The sequence below is a fragment of the Zonotrichia albicollis genome, chromosome 5 (genome assembly GCF_047830755.1).
Source record: "Zonotrichia albicollis isolate bZonAlb1 chromosome 5, bZonAlb1.hap1, whole genome shotgun sequence".
NCBI lineage: Eukaryota > Metazoa > Chordata > Aves > Passeriformes > Passerellidae > Zonotrichia > Zonotrichia albicollis.
Genome location: NC_133823.1, coordinates 46981900 through 47005261, shown reverse-complemented (window position 1 = coordinate 47005261; position 23362 = coordinate 46981900). Strand labels below are relative to the sequence as shown.

The following is a 23362-nucleotide window of genomic DNA, read 5'->3' as shown; positions in this document are numbered from 1 at the left end:
ATTTTGTAGAACTGCTAAAATTAAGTAATTTTATCCTACATTATCCTCATTAAAGAGAAATGTAGGAAAACACTCCAGATTTAATTTGTTTAATAATCACTTTGGTGCTGTTTCTCCAGGAATGAAGGATAAAGCAATACTTGTCAAGGTGAAGCTGAGCTGAACCTTGGAAAGTGTCAGAATAACATGGAACAAAGGATCTTCAGCTATTTGAAGAAAAAATTAATTTGGTATATGGAGGACATGGTAGAATTGAAGCATAAATACAAAATTAAATTAATCCCTGCAATAAAACAGTGCAATATTGCTGTTTTGCTTAAGGTGCTGTGCACAGCAAATAAGGAGATGGAGACAGCTGCAGCTGTAGTAATGGAAGCAGTCATCTCACAGTGGGAACCAGGATCACTGACTCCTGAAAGAAACTGGTCTTGGGGACAGACTGTGTGTTTGATTGATTTTAAACTTTAAATTTGTGGAGTTGGGAAGGATTTGTTGTGAAAAACAGCCAGTGTAATACTAATTGAAACTGAATATGAAGGAGAATATCCAGGCTGCTACAAGAGTGTGGAAGAGGTCCCTAAGGAAAAGCAGAATGTGCAGTAGGAAATGAAGCAAGCTGCAGCATGGATTAACCATAGATTGTATCATTGAAATTCATCCTGTTTGCCATTAGTACAGTCCTCTAAATGAAAAGTTATTTGCAAAGGACAAGAACTCCTGGTGTCAAGGTGGAGCTTGCCAGGTGATGTTGGCAGAGGGAGAGCAGGAGCTCAGCTGAGGTTTGAGTGACTGCAGTACCTGCACAGAGACTTACAGTGGCTCACCTGTATTGGTTATTTAACCCACTCTGCTGCTTTGGGAATGGAGAGTCCATGCACAGGGGCAGTACCTCTGACAAAGCACTGTGCAGTCACTGGAGAGGACAAAAACTTCTGCAGGAATATTTGCTGGGGCTCTTGTCACTTGATCTGAGCCTCCTGTCATGCTGCCATGAAAAAGACAGATTTCATCTTTCTTAGGTTATACTGGTTGTGATGTGTCTTCAGTGGGTGCAGCAGAGTGCTCGTGGCACAGATTCTGAGACATTGTCTAAATTTGTGTATGCAGGGCTTGTTAGGTGATCATGGGACATAGTGAACCTTTTATAAAAAAAATCAGTATGGTGAGATTAGAATTTCATCTCATTTAAAGCAAAATTAAGGCTGGAAAACCAGTGTAAATGCCATATATTTTACAAGGGGAATAAATACTAGATATATGAAAAACTTGTTGAAGCTGGGAAACAGTGCTGTCACAAGTGGGGATAAGTAGATTGTAACTTCTAATTGTACTTGAGAAAGCTTTTAAAAATTGTGAGGTGTTGGAACAAGCTGCCAGTTGGAAGCGTGAGAGCAAAAAATTAAAAGTGATGTTGGAAAGCTTGCAAGAAGATAGGTCACATAAGATCAAATTCAAATTCAGAGAGAGAATTTTTGACAGGGCCTGGCTGTTGTGGAGAGCTGCAGGTGCTGCCTCATTTGTGTGGATTGGAGGGATCTTAAGTTCTAAATACAAATGTATGTAGCTACAGATGTTAAAAGCTCCCAGTTCACTATTGGATTAATTTAGTGAATTAGAATTTTTTACATGGTGAAACTTTTACCTAATCTTTGATTTTTCTTTATATCTGTGACCATACCTGGTCAGAAGAGCGCTCTTTGTTTTGGTGGGACTGATTCAATAGAACATTTGCAGGAAAGAAACAGAAGTAATTTCCCAGCTGTTGTCCAGTGAATGCTGTGTGCCTCATGGTTCATATCACTGGTAGATTCAAGAACCAGCTCGTGGCACCCAGCAGCTTTATGTGACTGAATCCTTTTCCAGTAGCTGCCAGCAACCACCTTTACTCTGAGGGTGAGAAGAAGCACAGCTGTATAGAACTAGTTGGAACAATTTTAAAAGATCTGAAAAGATGCTAACAGTTCTTGCAAGAAAATAACACAGGAATTAAGAAATCTGTATTGCAGTCAGTGAGCGCAGTATACAGAAGAATGGAAAAACCTGTAATTCCTTACCTCTGAAAACTTGATGGTACATCTTTCTAAAAGGAGATTGTGCTTTGCAAGTCGCCAGTAAATGTTACTGGCTGGGAGGTTGATGGCTTTCACTGATACTGCGCTCTGGAAAGCAAGTTCAATGGCATGAGTAGTTCTAGCTGAACACTTCTGGAGAATCTGTTTCTGGAAAAACATATGTTTTCTCCAGTATCAAAGTACATTATTTTTATTTTGTAGAGAGGTTCATATGGGGTGTGAAAATGTTGAGGAGGTGACAATGAAATTCAAGTGCATAAAGTAATTTGTATCTTATGCCTAAATATTAAAGATATACATGATCTTAAGACTAAAATATTCTGTTTAGATCTTTGTAATGTTAAAAATACTACTCTGTTTGGGGAAGTCTTTTTGTGCTCCATTGCAAGTGACAAATGTCTGTTTTGAAATAAATTGGTCTAAATGTGAAAAGAACTGATGTGTAATTTGGTCAATTTAATTTTATAGTTTAGATGTGTAGAATTAATAGCTGATTTGAAAGATCACGGTCATTTGAAAATATAGTCAACTTTGAAGTACAATTTTAGATATGTTGCTGGATTGCTTTGCACATTCTAGTGATAGTATAAATAGTATTGAAGTTTCTAATGCTTCACAAGTAGTCTGTTTTTAATGAAGTAAAATTTAAATTGGAAGATAGCTATTAACTTTAGGTTACTATATTTTTAAATGTTTACTTACTTTAAAGTACTGTTCTAAAAATTTAAAGCAGCATATTTTGGGGGAAATTTGTATGTGAAATGCTTACTTATGATTCTTTGTTTCTCTGTTTATTTTTAAGACGAGCAAAAATCAAATTAAAGTAGATCTTGTAGATGAGAATTTTACAGAATTAAGAGGAGAAATAGCAGGACCTCCGGACACACCATATGAAGGCAAGTAAAGTTTTTGTGTATGCAATCATTGTACATTTCAAGTCATGTGTCTTGAGATGCTTTGTTTGTAAAAATAATTACAGCATAAAATGTAGAGGTACATGTTTTAAAATAGTCTGATTTTTTTTTAAATAAGCTTAAAAAACTCTTTCAGTTCAGCTTCTGTGTTCCCTGAGGAGAGATCTGTTTGGCAGTAGGACAGACTATCCCATATCAAGGTTAATTTACAAATGTGAGCGGAGTGGTTTAATTGGTATAATTCTGACTTCTAGTTGTTTGTTTGCTGTCCTGAGAGCTTGGGCTCCTTAACCATGAAGCATTAAGAAACTCAGCTTCAGACTGTGCATGTATTTCTGTGATCTAGAGTGGTGATCATTCATAAACATTGCATTTCTCCCATCTCAAACAGAGATGCTGTTGCAAGTTAAATTTGGGATTAATTTTGGGCATCTGTGTGTCCCAGTACTTAATTTATACTGATGTGGGGGAGTCTGTAAGTAGAGCTTCATATCTTTAGCTCTCTTCAAAAATTATACCTTACTGACTTTCTAGTTTATTAAAGCTGGTATCACTAATTATGCATTTCTTACAGTCTGGTAAAAGCAAGGTAACTTCCATAAAGAAGCTTTAACAGAGGTTAATGTAACATGCTTCTTCAGAGATACAAAATTACTCAATAGTGTTGGTACTTGTAAACTTTGTGTATAATATATATGGAACTGGCAGACATACCTTCTATTTAAAGTTCTTTCATGATAAGTAAGGATTTTTATTTTTAAATAAAAAATTTGAATGGCTTTAAAACATAGTTTTACTTCACTTTTCCATGCCAGGTATCTACTTTGATTTGAATTTGTACTTTCAATAAAAAAGTATCAAGGAGTGTCTCAAATAAATTGTTTTTTTTGGAATATGAAACTATTTTGCATGTTCTTCAGGTGCTCTTGTTGCTCTATAGCTTTGAGCTAACACTGAGACTTTAGTATTCCCTTGAGATTGGACACATGCCATCTGTCATTATTTTGAAAAAATAAATTTTCATCAGGTGGGGAAAATACCTGGAAATTGTTTTGTAGCTATAGGAAGTGTATGCACTCAAAAGCATTAGTGACTGCTGATGAAAATCTGGTTGTCACATCTTCCCTAATGGAGGACATCCCTTGTGATTTGCTTTTCTGGGCTAGAAGCTGGTGCAGTAGCTTTGGACTGAGAGCAGGGAGAGTCTCCCCTCTAGCTTTGGGACCCAGGACAGGAAAAGAAGGAAGAAATAGCCTGACAGTGGTTGACATGGAAGAGTACTGGGCAGGGGTGGATGTCAGAAGCTGACAAGAAGGGAAATTAGTCTGGAAGAAAGAAAGTAGAAAAGTGGAAGCAGCTGTAATGGTGGGGGTGCCCTGCAGATTCCAGTCTCCTTCAACATTCTGGTAAATAATGGTGGTTTTTCCCTCTCCCTCCTTGTCCCATGTGTCTCCACCTCATCATCTGCAGATGTATAGTTGACAGATGATAATGTCTGAAAACAATTTATTCTGGTTGTGATATGTGCCTTCAATTTAAAAGGAGTACAATAGAAAGTATCAAGGAGTGTCTCAGGCAAATAAATTGAGAATGTTCACCTAAAATACAGACTCATGCTGGTGATCTATTGAGAAGGGAATCATTCTAGTTAGAATTTAGTATCATATGGGAATCTATAAAATCAGAGGGTTGTAGTCTTGTAAATCCAAGACTTAGTATTGTAATAACTTAATATCTGTATATAGGCAATTGAATACTAGGAAGCATCTGAATGGTGGTAGAAGGGTGTTGGTTTTGGTGTTTATTTTCCATTCAGAGAGAATGAAACCTTGGGTCAGTTGGTTTGTCAGAGATTGCCATTTTCCCCCCCTCCAGGTCAGTATTACGTTGGCTTATAAAATGGGCCTGTTTTAGAGAATGTATTGAGAGTTATTTGAAATTAAATATGTAACACTCATGTGTAACACTCATGAGTGTTACATAAGTTAAAAACTGTATAGCAGCTCATGTAGAGGGTAAAAAAAGATTGAAATATCTGTCTGCAGAACTGGGTTCTGTGTGATGCTGAATGATTCAGGTAGACAAGAATTTCAAAAGCTGGGTACTGTGCTCAGATATTCAGCATATCCTGCTAGGGAAAAACAGCAATATGTTTAGTGCAGAATTTGTTGATGTGAAATGCATGCACACTTACAGACCTTTGAGTAGAATTAATTATGAGGATATAGTAAATACCCCTTGGTGGGGTGGGTTGAACTTATTTTTATTCTGATTATGGCAGGGATCTCATGGAAGAGCACTGATTGATTGTATGCTCACTTTAATCTAGAAGTCATATGCTTCAAAGAACAAAATTAGTTACTGCCAGTCCAGTTTCTGGTGTTTCGTGTCATTAGAATAATTTGCTTTGGAATGTTAATATTTCTGTAATATAGTTATATGCATTTATTCCCTTACATAATTATGAAGGGCGTGCCAGTGTTTTTTGTCTTCATTTTATGACTGTAGCAGTTATGCATGCTGCACAATTACTGACTGATGTTTTGTCATCTATAATCTGAACAGTGACACAGCAAGAAGTGCTTTATGAAGAAGTTTTATGCAGTAGTTCTGGTCAGACAGTCCCTGTGATACAGGAGGGAATTCTAGAACCATTGTGAAGTGAAAGAACAGTTGTTGACCATAGTTGGTGAGGTATCTGAAACCAAACTGCTGCTGCAAATTTTTTTATAGGTAATGTTGGAACATTAGTTAAGAGTGACTGAGGGGAAGAATGCCATCTATTGACAAAATTTACAGCTTTTATTTATCTGTTAGTAGTGTCAACTCATATTGATCAATTACCAGAATATTGCAAGACACCACTTAATGGAAACACGTTTGCATCCAATGTTAAAATGTGTTTGGAGAGAGGACCTTTGAGAGACTTGATTAATGGCTGCTGGATTTTACTTGAATCAAGAGCTTTTCAGTAGATAGGTTGAGGTTTTGTGGGTCTGGATTTTTTGAGGTTGGTTTTTTTTTAAAGCCTGTGTAATATTGTTATTAATTTCAAGCCAAGCTTGCATGTGAGCCACAGCAACTGCAAAATTTATAATAGGTTTTTTCTTCAAGGGAAATAGCTAAAATTGCTCTAACTCTTGTGAGACCTGTTCCAGTAGGACTACAGAAGGAATATTATGCCATTACTGTTTAATTCAATTTCAAGCATTAAATAGCCACAAAAAAAGCCATACATATTCACCCTCTTAAAAAAATGCTGAAATATTGGCTTGCAGAAATGAATATATTAGTAATTTGTATTTTAAATTTAGTATTAAAAAAATCACAGATTTGTTTGGGTTATGTCTTTAACCCTGTATTTTTAACCTCAAAGTTTAGTGCAAAACAATACTGTATAAATAACACTACCAGCTCTTCAGTCTGGTGAAAGATATTGGTGGCTGAATATCCTATTAGGCAGAAGACTGTAACAGTTTGTGGTAAGCAGGAGAAATGGTAATACCTAAGGATAGATTGCATATTACCTTACAAAATGATGTGGCAGCAAAATTGTAGAAGGACTGATGAGTGTAGCTGTTTTTCTCTTAGAAACAGTTGCTGCTGAATTATGCTTCAGTTCAAAGAAAAGGAAACCAAACTTCCTTGAGGTCTCTTATTGCTGTATTCCTTCAAAACTGTTTATCCTGTGCTGTCCTGTGAGCAGACAAGCAATCAACATAGACATTACAAATTTTGGATTTATTGGTCTTTCTTATATAATATTATCTGTTAAAATGTCTCAAGTTACTTTAGAGTTAAGTGAGAAAAAGAACAGCTGTAGGCAATAGTGTAAAATTCCAAACTGATGCTAACTAGTTTCAGGTGGAGTGTATTAGACTGAAATACATTTTAAAAATGAGAGCTCTTAGGAGCTACTAATGTGTTTTTTGGCAGGATGAAAAGATGCCATATACTGTAACTGCTGAGAGGAGTACTTGGAGGCTTTTTTTCCCTGTGCATCTTGCTGCCAGTATTGTAACTACTTGAGAGCTTGTTCTGTATACCTTGATTTGCAGAGTAAATCACTGGAAATCTCAAGGAAAATAGATTGCAAATACTTCAGCACTAATTCAAGAAATTGTATAAATTGTAACACATTATACTGACAGAGGGAAAAGGTTTCTGAAAGAAGAGCAGCAGGTTGAAGAAAAAAAAAAGCAAATGAGAATAAATGCTTTCAATTTTTATAAAAAATGAAATGTCTAAAAAACAGTGTATGTTTTTTAATACCCTGTTCTTTTTGTCATTGAACTGCTGCCTGGCAAAGGCCTTCACTGTGCAGCCAGAGATAGTCTGAGATTGCTCCAGAAGACATAAGTATTGGTAGTGAACTTGAATGTTAACAGAACTATAGTGGAAATAGGATAGGGAATGATACTGTGACAAAGAAATCAAACTGAGAAATGTTTGAAGCTGGGCAGTAGGAGGGGGTTCAGTCTTCAAGCTCCTGTTACCCTGTATTGTATGCTCTGGCCCTTCATGTTGCATTAATGATACTGGTGTGTCAAAGTGTTTGTAGAATTGAAACAGAAGTAACTACTTCAGGTGGTGATGTAGCACATAATAAAAGTTAAACACTGGTACCTCCTTTATTATTTTTTTCCCAAAGTGTGGGAACTTTTCTGAAAGAGTTACTTGAACGTATTTGAATTTCAAAAAGTTTAAAATTAAATACGAGTAATTTCAATTGTGTAATTTGAAGAAAATTTGTCATGAGGTATCAGAAAAGAGCCAAAATAATGTAAAATCCCATGTTGAGCCTGAATATTCCTTTGTCCTCTTTTTTCATCTATTTAGGAGATATTTAGTTCTTATTTTGGTATATTTTACTAAAATAAAGCATGGAAATGATAAGAGTGGATATGGAAATGTACAAAGTAAATATACCTAAGAAATGTAGGTAGTGATTTGCACAAGCAAACACAGCTTTTGTAACTGACTTTATTGCATTTGTTTGTGAAATAGATGAAATCTAAATGAATGTCCTAATTAATACGGCTGGGTAAATTTGAATTAACTTGAAAATTGGCTCATTTAGAAGTGTAAGCTTTAGTGTCATGAAAGACTTAAGTTTGAATAATGTTCTTTTGGTATAATTTCCAACTTGTTCTTGTCTTTTGCAGGTGGAAGGTATCAGTTAGAGATAAAAATCCCAGAAACATATCCGTTTAATCCTCCTAAGGTACTGCAAACACACATTTTTGGATAATACAGTTTGGCTAACAAGTTGCCTTTGAGTATTCTTATATACTTGTTTGTTTGGTGATTTTTTTTGTTGGTTTTGTTGTTTTGTTGTTTTTTTTTTTTTTTTTAATTCACTTCTAGACAAGGATTGGAACTGTTACATTTAGGTAGAAACAAAGCAGCATGCAAAACTGTGTCTAGTTAGAGGTACACTCTGATTGTTCCTAAAAGTACATACTGGGAAATTTTGGGGGAGGAGCTTGGGCCTTATTATTGACCCTAATGTAATATTTTTCTGACAAGATAAATACAGTTTTCAGGTAGTTTCAAATCATGTGGAGAGTACAACTGTCTTCCCTCCCCCTCAGCATTGTTGAAGAAATGTTGTAATAGGGATTTATTGGTTTTTTTAATTTCTTGGGCTCCATAAGTTATACTTAAAAGGTTTTTGAATCTAACCTACCAAGTTTCTAGTAATAATTAAATAGAGACTTGTAGTGTTGTGTGTCTTGAAGAACCAACAGAGAAATATAATAGAAATAGATAACATGCACGTGGATGAGAGATGAGAAATGGCTGTGGTAAAGTCACTCATATTTTTCACAACTTACTGGCATTTTAACTTTATTGCATCTTTCCAGAACTTCAGTTTTGTCATTCCACTCTGTATAATGTTCTCTCCAGCCATGTGCAGCTGTAGATTCCTGTGCCCTGATTTAGTCCACTCTTCAGTGTCTTGAATCAGTAGACACCTGAGTTGTCTGACTCCACTTCCTGATTGGTTTGCTTTTTGTTTGGAAGAGGTCTTTCATGAACATGTTCTAGATTCTTATTATTTTCACCCTAATATGTAATACTCGGAAGGAACTGGGAAAGAGGAAGGAGGAGAGAGGTGTCAGTTGCTCATAGGTTCTTTGAATTACTTCCTTGGGGCTGGAGCAAAAGACACAGAAAATCTTAAAGAAATGTCTGTTGGTCTTCAGTTCTTTAATCTGCACACATTGTGCTGGGACCTAAATTAAGGAGAGCTGAAACAGGTTGCAGATGCTGAAAGATCAGTCTGTATACCATGATTTAGTTGCTGCTTTAGGGCTTGGTGGTCTCCATTTCCAGAGTTCACAGGCAGCTGTTAGAAACTCAGTGCATTGTAGCATAGTACTGCTTATTCTGGAGCCTTTTTGCTTGTGTCTGGCCCTGCCTTTCATCTGAAAGAATTCTTTAGCTTGTTCAGTATGTGCTCTGACAGCCATTGTTAGCAGTCATTCACTGTGAGAAATCATCCAGTATTTACATCGCTTTTTACATTTTCCAAGTGATTTCTAGAGTGGAGGTAGTTAATAAGTGCCTCAGCTGACATGATAGCTTATTTTTGTCCTGGAAAGCAGAACTGTTCTGGTCTTGCCTATTTAGACACCAGGATTACACTGATTTTATTATAGCCTTGTATGTCTGGTCTTTTGCTGTAGTGCCTGACAGGTGATCTCTTCACTGATTTGCTTGCAGGTCTGGGGCAAAAGTCAGAAGATCTGTGCTAGACATAAAATGTTTTTCAGGAGTTTGGGGTGAGGAGGAGATGAGAAACAGATGGGTCAGAATCACTAGAAGGCAATTACAGTACAACATGAAGAAAATGAAGGAGGAATTTCCAAAGGCATATATGTCCTTTCTGAGGACAGCTTTGGTCTCTGAGACCTTTAAGAGAAAGTGCTGCTTTTACCTTTCTTGGTGTCTTAAAACACCAAGAAAACCCAAACCACCAAAACCTGGTTTTAGCAATGCTTTGTAAACATGAATACACTTTAGTGTCAAAGTGTGGACATGATCAATGAATGAATGCTGGGACTAGATCCTTTCAATAGCAAAAAAAAAATATTAGGAATCTAATTAAGTTTTGGGTTGGTGAACAGCTTTCTGCATCTGAGGTAATGAGACTGGATGGTTATAGACGTAGTAGCATCCACTTTCTAACACATCTGTAGCCAACAGTTTAGCTCAACAGTGAATGATATCCAGTTTCTATGTTAAGGGTTTAGGACTTTGTGAAATCTAGAAAGCCCACTTTTAGTAATGTTAGAAGTTTTTAGTCTGTATTTGACCATCTGCTTGTGAAAACACTTGTATGCTGGAGGATATTTCTAAGTAGCTTTGTGTGATCCAGGGATGTGAACACATGACTTGTGGGAGAGCAATTAGGGATGAGTGTGGGGAGCTGGAATGGGCAGTAGTCTGTTTTGAGTAAGGCGAGGCTCTAACAAACAGCCTTACAAACTTGAAGCCTCCTGAAATAAGCAGTATCACATCTTAGTTCCATTTGCAGTACTATATTTTGCAAATTAGTATTTCTTCATACTATTATTTAAAATGGTGGATTTAAAATGTTTACTTAGTATACTGCACTTAATTCCTGCTTTTGTTTTTAAAAATTGTCTTGTTTTTTAGGTGCGGTTTATCACCAAAATATGGCATCCTAACATTAGCTCTGTCACTGGGGCCATTTGTTTGGATATTCTGAAGGATCAATGGTAAGATTCCACAGGGGTTTAAATGTGCAAAATCAAGTATACTGGTGTCCTGGATAGGAGGCATCAGCTCACCTTGCTTTTCACCTTGTGCTTATAATTTGAGATGTCCTTAAAGCACACGTTATGGTATAGTATAGTGAGGTGCAAATATCCAAATGAAATTATTGGGTGATAGTTTTGGAAAGCACTAAGTATTTATTATATACACAGAGAGTTCTTCCAAAAATTTTTGCACTAGAATGAACATTTCATTGTTGACATTTTGGGTGGTTTTATATGAGTTAATTTTTAATTTTGGTGCTTTCTTTTAACAAATACTACCTATTGCCTTCTTTGATCAGTTAATTTTACTGCAGAAGTTTTAATAGCCAAAGTCTGTGGAATAGACTTGTGTCCAAACTAACAGCTGCACTCATTGTTCATTTGTTTCTCAAAGTAATTGATTTCATGTGGTTTGAAGATTGTGTACAACAGTTGTATGATAGACATGATACTTAAGACAGATGGCTGTTTTTCCTCCATGTCTGCCCCAAAAGAATAGTACTGTAATTCCCCAGCAGATCATAGCAGTGTCTCATCCATACAAACTTCAAATGCTTGTAAAGTCAGCAACTTTGTCAAGAGTGCTGTTGGCCAAGCAGATATCAGTTGGGTTTGAAACAGAAACTTTAGAGGAGAATGCTGAAGTCTTGAGGTCTTGCAGGTGACACATCAGGGTGACACATCAGGTGACACATCTTTTACAGATGTATGAGATTATAGAAGTCGTCTGGCACATTGTAGTGTAAATTACTGACATGAAATTGTAATTGTCATAAACTGTTATTTTTCTAACTTTTGGAATGGCATGTTTTCTTACCGTCTCAGAGCACTTGATGTTCTTTCAGGCAATAGAATCTTTCAGTATACATGCTGTGGTACCTGGCAGAGATTTTCTTATCAGTAAAGCTAGTGCACTTCTGTACCTGCATCTAATTGTCATACCACCCTACAATTTTAGTGGAGATTAATGACTCCTCAGCTGTCCCAAGTACAGTCTCCTGAGAGATCGTACTCTGAAGCAGATTAATGAACGGGCATGCGGTTGTCTGGAAGTATCAAAAGGCAACAAAGATGTGAAAAAAACATGAGCTTCAACTTAATTTATTTACCTTTGGAGTTGTTAGTCAAAACCTTTGATATTTGAGAGGGACAAACAGGAGAGTTGACCTGTGTTCTTGTAATCTTTGAGTTATGCCTAGCACAGATAATTTGATCTGTGTCTTATTTCTGTTATTTCTGCATGATGAAAAAAACCCAAACATTAATATCTTCCTTCTCCAAGACGTGTGTAGAATAGGAGTATTGGAACAAGGATTTTACTTCTGTGTATTTATCCCAGCTGACACAAGAAGCACTAGTATTATTCCAGTTATATAGTTTTAAACTCTTCCTTTGAAACAGTGTCTTCATTTGGAAGCGCTAAGGAGAGAATTGCACAGAACCCGGTGGTGATGGAGGGAGATTTCCTGTATACTATTAATCCCTCTTCAAATGATTCTTGATGTAGTGTGATCTCTTCCTTTTCTAGTGGTGCTATTTTGTAAGTTTTTTTTATTTTCCAATCATAGAATGGTATGTGACAATCACTTGAGCATTGTTGAAGTGTTTGTCAAAGCCTCTAATCCTTTGATAAGAACAACCTTACAGCTGTCTCCACTGTTTACTGTTTGAAGCATTTCTGTATTGTGGTAGATAAGACTGGCATTCTCCTGAGTATTTTCCTAAAACTCAATAAGCAATATGAATGGTTAATATTGTTTAAATAAGTTGTTTATTGTTCTTCAGTATATGCAGCTTTAGTTAATTAAGAAATGCCCACAGCATAGAATCATAGAACCACAGAATGGTTTGGGTTGGAAGAGACCTTAAAGATTATCTAGTTCCAACTCCTCTGCCATGGAGAGGAACACCTTCCACTAGACCAGATGAAATTTGAAGTGGCAACATTCATAATATACATGCACATAGACAAAAATAAGTGTGTACAAAGGCATACTTGAAAAAAATTACCCTTGGGTTCAGTGAAATACTTGCAGATGCCTTTGGATCTTCTCAGTGGGCAAAGGATTAAAGCTTGAAGAATGGTGAGGGAATTAGCCCAGGCTTCATTGGCTTTCCATGGCAATCCTCAGTCTCACAACTTGAGAGTTTGCTGGCTCTGAGAGTCATCCCACTCTGGGAAATGTTGGTCCCAGCCTGCTGTGCTCCACAACAACTCAAAGGGTTTCAGTACCATTGTTCATAGATAGGGTCACAAGATGATTGACTTAATTCATCAGTAGATTTCCATCCTGGCTGCAAGGATGAGTTGGTATTTACTGGAATATTCCTTGAAAAGACCAGTAATAAAAATACTATTCCACTTGATCTCTTGTTCGATGGAAGAAGGAACTCAAGGTTTTTTGTTGGAAAACAGGAGCTTGCTAGACAACAGAAATTCTGAGAGCAGATAGGGTTTTTGATAAGCTCAAGGAAACCTAACTGTCCAGGTGCCATTAATGCAGGCTGAGGCCTAACAAGCATTCCTGAGACCATAGCTGGCCTAAGGAGGGAGCCAGGGGCAGATGTACCACAACACGCAACCAAAAAAAAGTTTTTTGCATGTCTAGATTGAAAAGTGGTTTGAATAAGATAGCTTCATTAGAAAGCAAACAAACAAACAAAAAATAAGCAATCCCAACCCCCCAGATTAATATTTTAATATTTATTAATATTTTAATATTTATTTCACCAGGGATTCAAAACTAAATTGGCCAGATGCAATTCTGAAATATATCTGTGGAAATATTCTAGAAAATATATTAGTTCCACCATCTCTCTTGTCAAATCTTTTAGCAACAAGATATGTTTTTGAAGTGCCACTTCCTTGACTTGTAATGCTCTTGACTGAATAATGCTCATTTTGTTCCTGTGTTTGAATATAAGTCTCACATTTCACTGCATATCTGTTTTTCAGTGAGGCTTGAGAGTTAAAGGACTGGAGAAGTTCGGCCTATGGGCCTTAGCAGGATTTGTAAAAGAGTTAATAAGCTGATAAAATACTCATTTATAGATAGTGAATACAAATACAATTATTTAAATGTGTTTATACAGTTTTAAAAAATTTGTTCCCTAATCTCCCATCCTGTGGTAATTTGCTGTTCTGATGAGCATAGTTGAGATGATATTCTGCATATTGGCAGGAGATTTTATCAGTTTGAAAAGTAATGTCTTTAAATTATTTTTAATGAGTTTAATGAAATTATTTTTCAACATTGCGAGCTTGATACTGAAATTCTTTGCAGCTGTGGATTTTCATCATGTTTTGATTAAGTACCTGTTATGCCAGTTTGTTTGCAAAGCAGCTACTGTTTGCCACTAGAATTATAATAGGGGTAGGATTTTGTAAAAGGAATACTGTTTATGCTTATCTGACATAATTTTCATGATGTGGTTTCTTACTATGGCCTATATTTATCTTCTGGGCTAGTACTGTCTCAAAGCTTTAATCTGAAATACACACGTATCTAATGCAGTTCATTGAAACCTGAGAACAAATTACTTGAAAGCTGTTCTGCATAAATCCCTTGGGCAGAGATCATTAAGTGAATGTGTCCTTGCTGCATATATGGCTACAAAAACTCTTGGCTTTTGTGGGTTTGACAGTCAGTAATGAGTAATAAGAATATTTTTGTCATAGTGACTACTGGAGGATGTGTGCTTCTGTTTTAGTTGAGATGCAGAAATCATTATAAGAGATAATGCAGTTTTAATAGATAAACAAGCAGCAGCCAGCTTGTAATCTTCCTGGGTACCCAGTACTGCTGAGTTTTGTTCAGGGTGTTTGAGGAGCACTGAAGCTTCTTAAAGCTTTGAGAGGAATGCATGGTTTAACATGGTTTTAGGGAACCCTTCAGCAAGCAGGCTGTTTTTCCCCTCTGTGCTGTGTCAAAGCTATCCTATTATTATTTTTTAAAAATTTTCTTTGATTAAAAGAAAAGGGTGCCTGGTCTTGTAGCTGTCCTGTAGATAGTGACTATGCAACGGGCTTCTACTCAAAGGCCTTACTAATTTTCATCCAGATTCCATAAGCTGTTGGTACAAGGTCCCAGAAATTTTCTCTTGGATTAACAAGCTTATTTATTTCACAAATGGAACAAATATTGCAGATTATTTAGAAAAAAGTGTTCCCATAGCCATGTTTGGATGACAGAGTGGAGTAGCAATCTGCTGGCTGCAGCTGTTCCTGGCATTCTGCTTCGTTACCCTCTTGGAATAATGAGAGAGATTGTTTCTTAGAGTGGAATGTAAAGAACATAAGTAAATACTTCCTAAATGGAGAATTACTTAGCTTTTAAAAATGAAGAGAAAACCCTAAAACCTGGCAGTGTTTTGTAATCCTCTTAGGACTCTCTCTGCTCATCAAAAGGTAAAAGAGATTTCTTTCCTTGGGCATGCTGGGCACAGCTGGCTTGCTGTGCCTTTTAATGTTAACACTATAGTCACCCAAACTAGGGGTGCTCTTCTTTAATGGAAATGCCCTAAGATACTACTAAAAAAAAGGAGGAAGAAAGTGTAAGTGAACAAAATGTATATCAGCTCTCTTTGTTCTGATTCAATCCAGATTTTCCTTGTGGTTTAGCAAATGTAATGCCAATAGAAAGCTGAGCTTTTGGTTTGGATGTCCAGAGTGGAGGCTTTTAGTTTCAGGTTCTCTGAGGGCCAGTGCATCCCTGTAGGGAGCTCTCTGCAGCTCAGTGCTGCATGACAGGAGCCTCCTCCCATTTTGCAGATGGCAAACCTGCAGGATAGCTAGGCAGCATTTTGGGGTGGGAGTGGAAGTCAAGGAGGAGCAAACAGGAGCCAGTGATGTCATGGGACAAAGGCAATGTAAGGTCATGTGCAAGGCAAATAGGAAGTCTTACCTGTAAAACTCATTGTACAAGCTGGCTGCTTGTTGCAGGTTTCCATTGAAGTAGTGTACCTGCTTAGAGATTTGTTGTACAAGAAAGATAGAAAGAGAGGAAAAATCTAGAGTGAAGTAACAAGAATGATGGTCTAAGCAAAAACAATGTACAGTGAAAGATTGGAAAGCCATCTCAGTGTGCAGAGTATTATCAAGCATGGTGAAGAAGTGAAGTGGATTTTCCAAGAGCCTTCTGAGGCTTCAGTTAAGAACAGATCAGACAGAGTCTGTCAGGAGCAATACAAAACCTTGCCTTTGGTAGGGAGGAGAGAACAAAGCTAGGACACAGCCATGCAGCTAACTTGAGTTACCAAAGAGAATTGCTTGAACTCCATGAGCTGTTGCACATAAGTCCATACCTCTAAGTAAACTTCCAATGTAAGAAGAGTTGGAAATACCTAATTTTTTCAGGGTTCTATTCTGGATCAATAAACCTTTGAGATGCATTGGAAAATTCAGAAGATCTGTATCTTTGCACTGGAAATTCGTTTTAAGGAAAATACAACTTTTTTCTTTTCATTCTTCCCCTGGACATTCTTTCTTTGGCTTGTGAAGATGTTGAGGAAGGGGGTGGAGGTGTGTGTTGGGATTTTTAGCTTTGTGCCACTATCAGTATAGATTTTCTTTCAGAACTGATGATATGATAGAAATTGGTTTTGCTTTTTGCTCATGAGGAACAGGTCCTGCCTTACTGATATCTGTAAATATAATTCTAGGCAGTCATCTCCATTCACTGTGTTCTCACAAAAGAAGGTAACAGGAAGAAGGAAGAGCTTTTAAGTTCATGGGAATCAGAATCTATTTTTAGCTGTTCTTTCAATTTCTTCTGTGAATCTTAATATCTATCTGAAAAATTAAGACTAAGCTGTGAGAAAATAACAAGCTGTTTTTACTTTCTTTGATCAGGAAAGCTAATTGGTGTTCTAAGGATAGAAGATTTTAGATGGTTATACAATAGTTACACAAAATATGTCAGTTTTTCTTTACCAATAATCACAAACTCTTATTTCTTCTTTTGTTTAATACAACTGAAGCTGTAATGGGTTTTCTTTTATGATTTAAGAATACTTCTTTCAGTGTTTCTGTCCAATACAGACTGTCTTACTATGGATGAGATGGGAAAGCTGTTTTGAGGCATGAGACTTGAAACTAAGTTGTAAGCTACATTTTTAAACCTTTTAATAAAAGTTAAGCCAATGTTGTCTGAAACTTAGAAACTTAAACAGAGTTTAAATTCTCTGATCATATAGCCATCTGTGTGTATATATATATATATATATATATAAAGTTGTTGTTTTTGATTGTTATTTTGAAAATGGAATGTCAGATGTCCAAGTGTCAGTATGCTTTGTATAAAAATCTACAAATACAAGAGGTGAACAGGGATTGGAAGAACGTGGCAGTGTGGAAAGCCAGAGGCAGCTGGTGTCCATGGCACCCCTGGTTCTTAGCAGTGACCCCTGCTCTCCAAAGTGTACTTTATACTCCTCTCCTAGAGGGTACAGTGGAAGTGGAAGTAAATTGCATGTAAAAGTGGCACAAAAGGCTGTGATCCTTTTTGTGCCATCTTCTCTACATTTTCAGATGTCTGTAATGTAGAAGTATTTCTGCAAAGGAAAGGGCAGAACAACTTTTATTTGGAGAAAGTGACTATAGCATTAGTTATGGTTGATAGATATTTCATGTTGAGCCAATCTTTAAAACTCTACAGTAAATAATAAAGTTACTTAACTGAGTAAAAGACTTCAGGTTTTACAGTGGGTGTGGCAGATGTGCTAGTACCTGAAATTGACTGCATAAAAATAAAAATTATTTCATCCATTTGATCATAGTACGGCCTGAAAGACTTCTTATTCCATGGCACCTGAATGCTGGAATAGTAAATATGTTGCATTACACTCCTGTAATGCTAGGAGCTGAGATTGTGAATTATGTCATCAGTGTGTACATTAAATAGGTTAATTTCAAAATTGTATAAACCAGTAGAGATTACAAGCCCAAGGAAATAAGAGCAAAATAGCATTAGGGACGTGTAAAGAAAAGAAAATTACTAAAGAATAGGTTTGAAAGAGGAGAATTGTATGTTGTGATGTTGTGATTTTTCAGAATTCAAATTTAAAAGCATAAGGATTTTTTTGAAATTTAAGTATACGAGGTTCAGCTAAAGGGACTTCAAGCTGGTGTGGCAGTTGGAATGAGACACTATGTGCTAATTAAAATCTCTGTCATTTGGGATGTTTCTCACTTGCATTTTGATGTAGAACACTGCACTACGAAAGCTTAGCAATAATTATCAAGCTAAAAAATAACTTACTGAGAAAGATCTTCCAGAATTACAAACAATTAGGGAAGAGTGGCATACTTGAATGGTTAGTGACACAGCAAGAAAGCATCTAGGAACATAATATTTGGGTGCCAGAAATGTACCTCTGACATCTTACCAGCACCTCTGCTTTGTTCATTGGTATACACTGCTAGAGTACCTTAATACAGTGACTCAGTACTGGAAAATACATCAATTTCTGAAACCTGAGCCTGGAAATGCACTTGCACACTGTCTCCTTTGTAGCTGGACTGTCAGGTCAAACTGTTCCCCACTTATTCTAACAAAGCCTTTGCATTTATTTGCAATCTTCTGAGAACAAGAAATTGTTTTCTGTTGAGTGAAAATTGAGGTTTGTTTGTAAGAAATTGGATGCCTGTGTTTCACAACTTTGATCTGGCATTCATGTGTCATAATCACTGCTCAAATCTAAAATGTCACATCTTCCCCACTCACCTCACTCCTAGTTCTTAGGCAGAAGAAACAGATTTGTGGATTGCTTTGAACATCTGTCTGTGCCATTGCCACCGTGATTTTAAGAATCTAATTGTTCAAATCAGAAATACTCAACTTTCACAGGGTCTGTGGGGTTCTTACTTGGTTTCCAGTGTGTGCCAACTGAAATGGTAATTCAGAGGAGTTATTTATGATCAAAATCTAATGAAACTATGTAAAGGTTACAACTTTCAAGACTTCCAGTGTGTAATAATTCCATGTGGTTACTTGAGTAATTGACGTCCCTTAGCATACTCTGTTTTCCCTTACTAAGTTATTGAAGTGTCTTATTCTAAATACACTTTGACATCAAGATGAATGATAAGAACCTAAAATCTTAGAAGTTCCAACTCTGGGACTGTGCTACCTTCCACGGGGTTCTTCCGCAGGGGCAAAGGGGAACTTTACAGGACCATTGTGACTACAGAATGTTTTTGTGCTGCCAACAGTCAGGCTGTAGTGAACTATTTTGATTGCACGTTCCATAATTAGCCTAACCATTTTGTTATTGTAGTAGTAATTAACTGTGTAAAGGTTCAGTTTAATGAAAAATGTAACATTAAAAGTGGTGCAAAGAGAGCTAGTGTATAGAATTCCTTACCTGTTGGGCGTGTTTGCAGTGTAGGTCACTGCTCGTGCCCGCGGAGTGCCGGCAGAGGGAGCAGCCCCGGGCCCGGCCCCGCCCGCGCCGGGACAGAGGCGCTGGTACCGCGCTGAGGGAGGGCGGCACAGCCTCGTCTGGCCTCGGCTTCTCTGGGGGTTTTCTCCAGATGAAATGAATTGCATTCAGTGGGCATGGTGAAATGTGTAGGTCAAGGTACTTTCCAAAATTTCAGACAGCGTTGCTAATAGGAAAGTCCACATTTAAAACCTTATTTAAAGATATATATAAAAGAGTATTTTAATAACTGTAACCTGCAGCAGTTTAAAATTGTTTCTTGGACTTAAAATCTGTACATGAACTCATATCTTCTATGATAGTACAGGCACAGGATATGGTTAAGAATATTTTGAATTTTCACTTTTAGGGCAGCAGCAATGACTCTAAGAACAGTGTTGTTATCACTGCAAGCATTGTTGGCAGCTGCAGAACCAGATGATCCACAAGATGCAGTAGTGGCAAACCAGGTAAGATACTCAGTTGATTGTGATTTTGTAACACTTCTGTCATCTTTACTGACTCAGGTTAGGTCCCAAGGCTTACAGAAGATAAAAGATTTTAGACAATTTATTGTAAAATGGTACATTCTAAATGTGAGCTGCTACAATGTTTTGTGCTCTTTTTGATTCCAGAGTGAGTATTAGTTACTCTACAGTGTCAGGAGAATTTGTCCTTTATTTATATCACCTTGTGAGAAATGTCTGGAGATAACAGCATAGTTAAATGAATTCCAGTGTAACTGGCCTTTCAAAATCTAAAGCTTCCAATATAAGAAAAGCAATATGCTATTGGTTTTAAATGAATTTTAACTTGGTGCTGTTTATTGGATTTGGCTTGGTATGTAGCTCCTCTTCCAGATTAATACAAATGTTGTGGAGCATTATATTTGTTTAATGTCAAAATTTTATGAATGGTGACTTGGGGAATAACTGTTTTCATCACTGATTGAATTGCTATCAGTAGAATTTTATAACCAACAAGGTTTGTTGCGTTTCAGATTAGTGATAGCTTTTAATACCAAAAAATATCAGTTAGATCTTGGGCCATACAAGGACTGGCATGATTTTGTTTAAAGTGTTGCTGAAGGATAGAAACAGTTATTCCTTTGACAATTCTCAACAAAGTGTCAAGTATGTGTGTGTTTTCCTTCCTACTCTGAGGAGGAGAAGGGCAGCCTGGCTTCCCCACTGGCTGACAGTAAGGGTGTATTCCAGTTGCAGAAGAACAAAGCAAGCTGATGCTGGAAGAACATTCTATCTCACCTGTATCTTCTCTAAGTCAGAACCTTCCAGGATAGGGTGACAAGGTGTGCACTACTTCCCTTTAAAAGCCAGTGTAGAATGATAAACTTTTTTTTCAAACCTGTCAGGATTCAGGGGAAAACATGATTAGAGGTAGCTCATTGCACTGCTGGGTGTGTGAGAGCTGCTTGCTACCACTGTACTCAGTAAGTACAGAAGGTTTGCCTGTGGGATTCTGCACTAAGGCTGCTCTGAATAAATGTCCCTGAACAGTTCTGTCAGCCTGAATTGCTCTGCCCAGGGGAAAGTGTTGCAAAGGCCAAAAAGGCCACCAGGCACGTCCCTGCACTCGGTTTTTTCCCAGATGTATGCCCTTGTTGTCAGACTCCTTCATTAAAAACCAACTATATATCCTTCTTTACAAAGAACAAAAATAGTGTTTCCTGTTCTGGCTCTGATGGTAGAACTTTGTGTGGGAATCGTAACAGTAGAAGCCCTTGAGCTGGTGAGAGTTTTTTCCTCAGGTAAAGAACTCCATGAATCTTTGTAGATTCCAAAGAACAATTTTCCAGGCTGCCCCTTAGGTGCTTGTGTGGGTGTGTCCTTGGGACTGTGGCATGGCTGATGTTGGGGGGATTCAGTTTATCCTGTTTCCTGCAAACACCAGCATAGAAAACTATGCTGGGGTTTGGCCTTGAGTTACAGGCATGTGATTGTATGTAGAAAGTGATTATAATGGTTTTAAGAGAGATATTGGTAAACAACTGCTTTTTTCATGTGTTTATTTGGTGTTGGGGTCTCTTTTACTTTGTTTTGGGTTAATTGCTTTATCCAAGACAAACATTTCACAAGGAATTAATTATTCTCCACACTTGTGCTATTTTATTAAACTGTGTGCTGTCCAGGTAAATGGCAAAAGCTCCTGAGAGAATCCCAGGGAGAATTCCTGTTTGAGTAAGAGCAGTATTTTCAGACTCCAGCTGTCTGGTGTATTAGTTGCTCTGATTGCTGGGGTTTTTTTCAGTACAGCAACACAAACTGCCTCAGATTCCTGATACTGAAACATCAGTGAAAGTTGCCTTTAGGCTTTTCTAAATTCAGTGAGAAACTGGATTATTTACAGATACCTAAGTAAAGTAATTCTATGAATAGAACACTGAAAGCTAGTTCTGAGTAAAATGCAATTATGACTAATTTTTTGCACTTCAGCTAGTTGCTTTCCAGGCTTGGCAGTGTTCTCAAAAATATTTTTAAAAAATTAATTGGGGAAGATCTCTTAAGAGCAGAAGGAAATAGTACTTCAGGATGCTACTGGTGTTTAACTTAATCCTTCTTCTTTTTTAATCATTACACCAAAAGAATTTGTTACAGACCACTGCATTTATAACAGTGGTTTATTTCCAACAGTAGATTGCCTCCCATGTTTGTTTAAATGCCATTAATGTCACCACATAATAAATATACAAATTATGACATGTGGATCACATTTATAGGGAGGTGGGCAAGGCACACAAAGCAGTGTAGATGGTGTGGGTTGTTGTAGGAGAGGCAAAATGAAATGTGCGTTTTACTGCACTTTATAGAGCTAATAATTATTTTCATGTAATAATGAAATGTCTAAGAATAATAATCAGCCATATTTCTGTCCTTAAAATGTACCTAAATATTTGAAAAATGTATTTCCTAATATCTTGTCTTATTAAAGTGATAATCTAAGGGAAGAGATTTTTTTAAGACAAACTTGATATTGCATACAAAAGTTGTTAAAATAGGAAAATCATTTAACTTTTCTGAGTACAGTTTATGACAGATGACCCACTTTCTTGGCAGCTGAGTTCTTGGCACAGGCTAAAAATTCTCTGCAATATGGTCCAGTCTGTTGTTTATTGGAAAACTGGTTAGTGGTGAGATTGGTACAAAATAATATAGCTACATACTGGCATGACTTTTTTTCCTTTGGTAAGTAATAGCTGTCATGAAGAGTTGCATCTCCCTAACTTTCTGTACTTGCTCACCTGTGTGAATAAGATCCTCATTCTCAGGAAGAAAGCCAGTAGTAGAGTACTGGCCTGACTGAAGAACTGCAGGCCTACTTGCAGTGTGTAAAACAATATACATATTGAACTGGTTAGAGAAGTGCATTGGAGTAGTACCGTGTTCAGGAGATGTTAACACAGGAATAATTTGTACTCTGTTGCACTGAATATAAATTTTCAGTAGCTGTGCTAAATATAGCTGCTTTACTTTGATCTGTGCAATTGAGAGCAGTACCTGGCTGCACACATCTAATACCAGTAGTGCATAATTTAACCTGAAGGCAAACTCATTATATCAAATGCTTGCATGGGTTTGCTCTTTGTGTAATCCTCACCTCTAAATTTACTTTAAGAATAGCAGCATGATCAGTATGAAACATTGTGGAAGATATCATAGGAAGAATGATGGGTTGCAGTCTGCATATTGTCTTGCTGTTTGGTTGGATTGCTGAGTTGATTTAACTTTCTGCTTTTCCCCCTCTCTCTTTTGTGTAGTACAAACAAAATCCAGAAATGTTTAAACAGACAGCTCGACTTTGGGCACATGTGTATGCTGGAGCACCAGTTTCTAGTCCAGAATACACCAAAAAAATAGAAAACCTCTGTGCTATGGGCTTTGATAGGGTAAGTACAAATAACTTAAATATTTTTAGTAAGGGCAGGGCAAATTTATGTGTATATATACAGGGAGTCATCAGTATCATCAGAATCTACTAAAGTAGATTCTCTACTCTCATGATGTTGTGTAAGTCCAATTATTCTATTTTGTTAATTATTTTTAAGAATTGGAATTTTAAAATACTACATTATGGATAACTCTTGTGAGCTCCCCCTGCCTTTTTGAGACAATTTTTCTATCAATTATTAGTTGGGATTTAAGAAATG

The 23362-nt window shown here is 37.0% G+C and overlaps 1 protein-coding gene across 1 annotated transcript in view; it reads left to right on the top strand.

Annotated features, from left to right (window-relative positions):
• UBE2K (ubiquitin conjugating enzyme E2 K) overlaps positions 1-23362 on the top strand; it is a 44326-nt gene that overhangs the window by 14588 nt on the left and 6376 nt on the right. Inside the window, exons 2-6 of the mRNA XM_005490514.4 lie at positions 2875-2968; positions 8152-8210; positions 10652-10734; positions 19568-19667; positions 22973-23101. Of these exons, the coding sequence (XP_005490571.1) occupies positions 2875-2968; positions 8152-8210; positions 10652-10734; positions 19568-19667; positions 22973-23101 (465 nt within the window). The remainder of the gene's footprint in view (positions 1-2874; positions 2969-8151; positions 8211-10651; positions 10735-19567; positions 19668-22972; positions 23102-23362) is intronic.